This window comes from Dermacentor albipictus, chromosome 1, assembly GCF_038994185.2.
Source record: "Dermacentor albipictus isolate Rhodes 1998 colony chromosome 1, USDA_Dalb.pri_finalv2, whole genome shotgun sequence".
NCBI lineage: Eukaryota > Metazoa > Arthropoda > Arachnida > Ixodida > Ixodidae > Dermacentor > Dermacentor albipictus.
In genome coordinates this window covers 276998754-277007737 of record NC_091821.1, presented here as the reverse complement: position 1 = coordinate 277007737, position 8984 = coordinate 276998754, and the positions used below count along the sequence as shown (strand labels likewise).

At 41.4% G+C, this 8984-nt stretch overlaps 1 protein-coding gene across 2 annotated transcripts in view; it reads right to left on the bottom strand.

The window, feature by feature from the left end:
- Positions 1-361: 361 nt before the first annotated feature.
- Positions 362-8984, bottom strand: part of LOC139054394 (transcription elongation regulator 1) — a 317005-nt gene continuing 308382 nt past the window's right edge. For both annotated transcript variants that reach the window (XM_070531327.1, XM_070531328.1), the window contains exon 19: positions 362-618. In XM_070531327.1, the coding sequence (XP_070387428.1) occupies positions 478-618 (141 nt within the window). In that variant the 3' untranslated portion in view covers positions 362-477. The remainder of the gene's footprint in view (positions 619-8984) is intronic.

Below are 8984 nucleotides of genomic sequence, written 5' to 3'. Positions count from 1 at the left end.
TTCCAATTCATGCTTCTACAGCAGTAATGGTATGGATATTGGTTCCTCTTGCACTGGCAGACCCTGTACCTAAAGATGAAGTGTAAGCAAGTCTGCTGCTGGAAAGAATGACTTTAGTATGTGGAAGTGGGGTAGTATTTCAAAAGATCACAGGGCACACACATGGCTATTGCTTGCAAACTTTACGAAAGTTAAATATTAAATATATTTTCCTTAAGATATACTGTAACAAAAAAACTCATGCTCTCCGAGATTATCTGACTACAAGATTTTGCACTTTATGCCACATGCAGCTTGACTTAACATTTTGAGGACACTGAAGAGACCAGCAAAAGGTCACAAAAGTTGAGGCAAAAGCAAATAGAGCTTGGAGTGCCCCTCTCCACAGAGGTCCTTTATTAAAAGGCACCTTCAGATGCAAGCATGGAAAAAATGAGGGTTGGTGTGGACAGCATTAAAAGATGGCAGCAGAAGCAGCTACTTGTTGGAGCGCCGAGTGGGCTCAGATGCTGTGGGTGGAGGTGGTGGTCCTCTACGGTCAAGATCTTCCACGTATGCCATCAACAGCTTGCGCCGCTCATCAGGAATGCAGCTGAGCACAAGGTACCGCTTGTCCTTCTGCAAAAGCACCGAAAGCTTCATTGCATTGACCATTTTCCTCTAAAGCACTACATAAACACAAGTTGTGCAAGCTCACACAGATATTAAAGCATTCATAATTTAAAAACAACCTGGACAAAATCAGCATCTCACTTCTTTTATGATGCTTAAGTGTACTTTTGAAGTAGTATGATTTGCTTAGCAGGTGCAACTTCCACTTCTATGTGTCACTGCTTAATGCTTACTGAATATGTGAGGTGTTTCATATGTCCTTTTGTTTACACTGAGAGCTAGTCACTTATTTACATGCTTTGATCAACAGTGGTCGAACAATCTTGTAAAAACATTAGTGACATCCTAATTGGCAGATTGCTGTTGACTGCTCCCAAGTCTGCCTGCAAACCCTTTGTTCCATTACATTCCACCTCCTGTAATTAGTGGGCTGACGGCATCAACAAATGCAATTACCTTTTTTGGGATCCACTTTACTGTTTGCCCATGCCTTTCCTGTTACTACTGCTGCCTACATATTAATGCCTACTTGAAATTAGAGGAAACAGGATAAAAATTGCAGATGACAACAACAGGTATAAAAGTGGTAAAATAAAAATGTCACAATTTGATAAGGAGAAAAAGAAATAAATAGAGAGAGAGAAAACAAAGACCAGACAAACCAATAGAAAAAGTGGTGCCAGAAACAGTCACATTTGGAGTAGTAAAAAGGCACAGCTTTCTGCAAATATTTACAGTAGATACCAGTATGGTTATGCTTTTCAACAAGAATCAGTTTATGCTTATGCATGCATGCGTAATCTGATACCCCACAGTGCCCATTGGCTTCTTTATTTTCCTGTGGAGAGACCCATTTTTCTTCAGGCTTGAGCACTAACGTTTTCTTAACAATTAAAATCAAATTCGGGGGTTTCACGTAACAAAGCCACGATGATTTTGAGGTGCACCATACTATTTAGATTTTGGATTAATTCTGAGCACTTGGAGTTCCTTAAGATGCACCCAGTGCACAGTAAATGGGTATTTTTGCATTTTGCCCCTATCACAATGCGACTGCTTTGGTTGAGATTTGATTCCGCGCCCTCAGGCTTAGCAGCACAACACCAAAGCCACTATGCCAACATGGCAGGCCACAGTTTCTTGATTACAATTCATGTTAACCCCTTAGCACATGGATGTCATATATGATACATGCAAAACAACTTATAATGACTTGACAGAATGAACACCGACGAAATCATCACATATTTACCCAGAATCTGCATCATCTCTAGCAATAAATTTATAGCAGCTGTAAGTCTGGAAATAAATTGAGTAATTTCTTCCTTAAAATATGTGTGACAGCAGCTTGTCACACAATATGCACAATTTTAGTAAACAAAGGGGTTATTCTTCTAAAAGTGCAGTTGGTTTGCTTTGTCTTTATCAGCCCACTCCTACGTTTTTAACGAGAAAAGCATTCTGGTCGTTGTGTGAGGCGAGCATTAATTGCTCTATCACATACGCTACAGCATGCAGTTACGGGTCATTTTGTGAACGAGAGTAGATTTATTTTGTTGCAAGAAAACAAATATGGTGGTAAAATATGCTGTTTTTAACAGGCTATACTGTTGATTAGCATAATTATGGCAACAATACATCAGAAAATGAAAATATAGCTGTTTTTACTGTAGACATAGCATGGTGTAAGCCATGTTCCAAGAGTTAAAGAAAATCAAGAAATATCTCTCGGAGGAAGAGGAAGAAAGTATTCTTTTGGCTTGTGTTGGGTTCTGTGCAAAGAAAAAATCTACGTAAAAAGAAGTGCACTAAAGGATACGGCTCATACATTTGAAGTTACAATTTATCCAATCTAGGATGACATCACAAATTTCTTAATGAGCTTGTAATAAATTGAGCTGCAAGAAATAAACTACACTTATTACAGCAAAGCCTTGCATTTTGACAATGGTTGTGATATTTCTTGCAGGTTTTCACCAATTCAATGTCTTTCTGTATAGTAGAAAAATATGCCTTTGACTGAATGGTGCACCTTATGATACATGACAATTTCAGCTCATAAAACTGCAATTACGCATCTTTTTAAAAGAAAATTGAGGTTTGTTTGGGCATTTCCAACTTGAGTAAACCTTTGTCTAACTTTTTCACAAGAAAACAAAAGAACATGCATTAATGGGCGAATTTCATCAAGGTTGTAGATGCTGCGTTCTACACAGAAAATAAGGTGCAAGTTGTGCTCTGCGCGCTGTGTTAGCAACTCAGGCAATATACCTCTTGGTGCTGCCTGCATTGTCAGTAGGGGCTAGATTGAGTGGCTGTGCAGAGAAGCATAATTATAGAATTCTGTCGAGGTTTTACATTCGAAACCTACATTGTGTCGCGAGAGACACCATAACAGAATGCTCCGAATTACTTCCGATTGTGCAGTAGTCTCTCACATGCACATGAATCTAAGCACACAAGCACTTTTGCAGTTCCTGGCTGCCACAGACAGGATTCAATACGGTGACCTTGCGTTTGGCAGCAGCGCAATGCAACAGCACTGAGAGACCATGGCAGGTGTCTTCAGGACTGGTCCTTTGCATAAATATTCAAAAGAAAGCCTGCCACTTGTACAATTCTTAGCATCATTCCAAACGAACAGATACTTATCTGTTGCAAGAAAAAAACGGGGAAGAGCTAATTCGAGCACATATATTTTATTACACGTAACATGGTTAACATTCAGTTAAAGGACGTTATGTCCAATGAAATATGCAACCCACATCAACATTCCTTTCCTATTACAATTTAATTGTCATACTTTTTTCATGATTTAGCAATATTGTAGTGCAGTTTCTTTTTTGTTCTTAGCCTTCACAAATTGCTTACATTGCATATGCCTGTGGAAGAAGCAAACCTAAATTACAGTAATACTTTAACGGGTGTGAATATCTGAAACTTCAAATATGAATAGACTAGTCATTGCTATTCGATTAGAGAATTAACTGTTTGAAGTTTTGCAACATTTATCTCTGCTTGAAAATATGGGACAACACTTTGAAATTGTCAGAGTCTATCGGGGACTGCCTTCGGATTGTCTACAAATTCATTCTTGATTAAAACAAACCAATTTACTATTTTGCGAGTACCTTAGCATGTTAGCATCCCTTTTAAAATATTATGCAGTGCTGCAGTGTATTACACTTTGCTTCTTCAATGAACACAATACACTATATGCATCCTGTGACATGCAGTTTTTCACTACGGTCACTATCAAGGTGAACCACACATGATCACTCTTGTTTACAAGCCCCTTGGCCAACAGTTTGAACTGCATTACATATATCAAATAATATAAATACCCCCTTTCATACCCAAACACCTTTATATTTCGTTTTGTTTAAAAACTATAAAATTTTCAGTACTTGATTTCATATTCAAAGGCTGTTTGCCTAGAATACTGTTCGTATTCCCATAGGAAGTTGCTCTATTCCAACACATCTAATAATAATGCAAAGATCCTGCTGGCAGATCCCTGATGAAATAATTGGAGTGTGAAGAGCACACGTATACTGATAAAGCAGGGAATGCAGAGATGGAAGTGGCCAAGGAAGTTGTGGAGCAGCTATGAGAGCAGCAAATTTGGCACTTTGGAGCATGTTTGGAGCACGAATAGTCTGTTTCAGAGCAGTAAATCTGCATCTTGGAGCAGTTTGGTAAAGGTCAATACGAGTGAAACACAGGCATATGAAGAAAAAGTATTCTTTATTTGACTTTGCAGAACACTAGAGAGTTTTAGTATAGGGGCCCCAAATGTTTTGGGGCCCGAGAGAAATAGCGCCAAAGCCACTGCGCATGCGCGAGACGCAAGCTGCGTTTATTTCATTGATTTAGCGGAAGCCCCAAAAGTTGCCTCAAAAGATTTGTGTAAACAAACATGGCGGCACCCATCGAAGCAACGGCTCTAACCTAGCACCAAACTGGGTTCGATTCGTGGTAACGCGTGAAGTTCGCAAGCTAGGAGAAGTGACTGCGTTTATAGCTTTCTCTCAACTAACGTGTGTTATGAAGATTGACTCATTAAAGGCCGCTGATTCCGAATTCGATTGTGGATCTTATGGCTTGTAAGCTTAACACCGCTTTGCTTGGCTGGTGAAGGCACGCAAAGTTGGTTACTCAAAACTAAGCGCAACTAATTGCTTGCTGCTTACAGAATGACCTATAAATTGTAATTAAACTTGAAAACACGAAAGACAAAATTACTATTATTACCATAAAATGGTACATTTTATTTAATTATTTCTGATAGCTTTTCTTTGACGCCATAGTGGCACTGTCAGTGCAACACGGTATCCGCAAATGTAAAGCCCCATTCTAAAGCTCTTCACTCCTGCATGCCCCAACGCTAACATCTGCAAAGCTCTTTGGGCCCCAAACTATTGGGGCCCCTATTCTAAAACTCTCTACTATTAGGTCGCGGTATACGAGTTCTGCGGAAGCTCGCTGGGCGAGCAAAATTCATGGCAGGGAAAACTTCTCATTCACTTGACTGCAGCAAGAAGTTACAAAGGAAACCCATACAGGTTTCTCAGCAACAACCATTAGAGAGTTCTAGCTTGTCCGCTATTCAGGAAATAGCTTGTCCGCTATTCAGGTGGACGGGGCGGAGGCGTAAACGTGAGCGGCCTGCATGGTGCAGCTACCTGGTGGCGCAGAGCTCAAACAGGCAAAAACAGGTAATATTTCAGTAACCAAGTGTATTCTACTTCGCTGCTGGCGTAAATTTTCGGCAGTGGTGTAATCGTCTTGCTGCCAAAAATTTACACCAGCAGCGAAGTAGAATACACTTGGTTACTCCAATATTAGCTGTGTTTGCGCTCTGCTCCACCACGTGGCTGCACCATGCAGGCTGCTCACATTTACGCCTCCACCTTATTCACCTGCGTTTACCAGAATACCGGACGAGCTAAAGCTCTCTATTGCTTACCGGATGTGCCAACTAAATGCAGCCAAGAAAAAAAAATAACCAAGGGCTTTCCGTGAACAGCGCCCACTCTACATTCATAGGCTTTTGTTAATTCGTTTTTTTTTCACTGTGAACAAGCAACATTTAAGTTTCATGAGCTAACATTTATTACTTTACTTATTCAATGAGGTGCCAACGCAAAGGTTGTGGAATATGTCGAGAAATGACCGGTAACAGCGCATATAGCAACCTAGGTCTTGTGTGGTCCTTTCTTTCAACAGAAACAAAAAGCATCAGAACAAGGACAAGCCTATGAAATTTTTAAAAATCCATGTGACAACGCATCCCCGCACCAGTAATGAAAGCGGTCCCAGACAGAAAAATCGCCATCTAGTATACTGTGTATATTAGCAAACCTGGTGCCACAGTCCTGCAACAGTTCAAAAGTGAACCGTTACAAGATCGCGCTACCTGACATTTGATAAGGACTGAAGATGTGCGCCAAGAGAACTGCCGACCGTTGAGAAAGAAGCACAGATGCTTGTTCCCAATGCCCCTATTTGATGAAGTTTGCATAAAGATTGATGCAGTCTTTGGTGGGCAGAAGGGTTGCAACAGTTACACCATTATTTCTTAAATTTTATTACACAGGCTTTTTTTAAGTTAAAAAAAGGTCTCCAAGAATCCCAAGTCACTTTAAATGCTGTTATTTGTAATTTCTCAACGTCATACACAACTTTTTCATTGACATCTCATTGTTTAGGTAAATTTCCAACATTTTCTATTTAAATGTATTCGTGCACAATGAATGAGAAATATTCACAGTAGCCATCACAAACAGCACCCACCAAGGGGCAGTGAACACCTTTTACATATACCCTCTGCTAATTCTTAATTCTTGGTGACCTTCAGTTAAGATGGCAGAATATTGCAGAATAAATGTGAAGTGACATACTGGTAATTGCATGTTGATCAGTATTTCACATCATTTGCTGAGAAAAAAGCTCCAAGATATTTTTGAAACAATAAAGGGATCAAAATGTTCACTGGCTTTCTGATGGCCAGTGAACATTTTTTCCAATATTTTGAATAAGCTTGATTACTTGAGTTCATAGGAAAAAAACTGAGAAGAGGCCCTACTCCTTTCGTGCGCAAGAGAAAAGTGTGGAGGAAGTCATGTGGTATTTTCTACTGTATTGGCCGTGTTGTCGGGGCCCAATGGCGGTCTTGTTATGGTGGTTTGTGTCATGCGTATGCTGCCCCGTAGGTCTCCTACTGTGGCATGGGCGTGTGTGCAAGATTGCACTGTGTTTTGTTCCGCTGTGTTATAAAGACCTTGCTCTTCCGGCTGGTATTGTGGCCAGGCGGGACTGAAAGCAGTAAGCATGAAACGAGCGGGCACGCAATGCCGTATACCACATACCACGCCACGGACGATCTGAGAATATTTTTGCTGTCTTAGGTGGATTCATGCTAATGTGTCATCACAAACTGAAACCGACATGCTTCAGAATATGTATGATAAGTGCCTTGCAGGTCAGTGACAGCTGTGCAGTGTTCCTGCTTTTGACAGAAGTGAATGCATTTGTGACATGTCGAACAGCCATGTGGAAGGATGGGAAAGAAGCGGCTGCTGTAATTTGGGATGAACCCTCCTTACTGCAGTTATCTTGTCTGTGTGCTCAAGGAGCACAGAGAAGTGAAGGCTGGCGGATTCAGTGCAAGAGTGAATAAGGCTCGACAGAAGAATGTACGCCTGTGTGTACTTCAAACGATTGATGGTTGCACATAGGCCCGTTCCAACATGCTAGCTGCACACATACACACTTACTATGCGTATAATAAAAAAAGCGAGAAAAAAAAAAGAATACTGAAGGTAGGGCCCGTGATGTATGTGTCATACAATCCTTGAGCTCTGGTATGGGAGAACGCAGGGAAGGAATTTCACTTGTGGAGGTAGACGGGTCAGGTGGAGAGAGTGTCTCTCTTGGCAGTGGCCCTCGCCTCCTGAAATCATGGGTTCACGGCACTGAAATATTTCTATCTCGGTTATAAATGAATCAATTTGAAAAATTATTGTGGCAGAACGTTGCCCAGAGGGCACTTAACTTGCAGCATATAACCGAAATTTGCTACGTGGCCTAGTGAGGGGCCCTTTAAAGGGCAACTCTGGTGACTTTTTAATGACAACGCGTACGTTTCTCTGGACACTTCCGTCATGTCCTAAAAAAAAAGCAAGTTGTGCAAATTTTTTTACAAATTAATTTAATTTATTGCCTTGAACATCCTACTTTAGCTCCTCTTCAGTTACAGGCCCCATTGTGTATGAATCGCCTGAAGCATGCATCACAGGCCCAGACTTTTTTTTTTTTTTTGTGGTGAATTTCCGCTGACGCTCTCGCACGCAAGCTGTTGCGTTTGTCTCGTCTGCATGATCCTGACAGAGCATGCCAGGATCATGCGGACGACAGTGACAACAGGGTCGATGATCGTGAGCTAGTGCATGGCATGAGAACTGTTGCTGTCGCAAGAAGTTGCGTTGCCTGTACACGCAAGATATGGGAGGCAAGTGTTGTTGGCTGTACAAACTTCAGCCCTCGCCATCCGCACAAAAAGTTTGAGCCGATGCCAATCGCGTTCAGCTGAAGTTAAGCCTATATGTCACAATTGCGGAGTTTGCGTGTCTGCTGCTGGTGGACCCGAGCTACTGACCTGAAGCTAATTAAGCCATTAGGATGAACAAAACTGCTTTTGTAGTTCAGTTTTGACAATATGGATTTGAGATAAATCATTCCTCATTTTGTGCAGTGCACACATAAAAAGCGAGAAACGACAACACGGAGCAGTATCGACATTAGCACGTTGCCATTTTCAATGGAAAGCTGTTCGCTGCACTCACCAGCACTTCCCTAAATTAAATGCGACTATGAACATGGGTGTATTTTAACGTACTGTCATGCAGACTCATTATTTAGCTTCAGAGGTGCACTGTTTGCCTCGTATCCCAAGTGGGAAGCAAGCATAGGGCCGCCACTTCGATACAGCAGCGCAAACAACCGCCTCGTTCAGCTGCTAATGGTGTCAATACTGGCATCAGTGTTGGCGAAAAACTACGCATTCTCTAATTGAGCTATCATATGCGCAAAGTCCTCATCAGTGTCTAATTTACGGAACATATTGTGTGCATGAAGAGAATACGAAGAATGATAAGTAGAACCCAGCATAACAACGCTTCCGTACTAGGGTCTCCCGCTCGCTGTTTTCGAAAGCGTGTAAGCGCTCATATCAGAGCGATTCAGAGTGATGCAATGGTGCTTCCATGTACAAAATCTGCCTGCTTTGATATGTTCCGACATTAATTTTGTTCCCGATGGGCGGCTAGCATTATATCTCAAGCGAACAATGACTGGTCGCTGTACCTGCC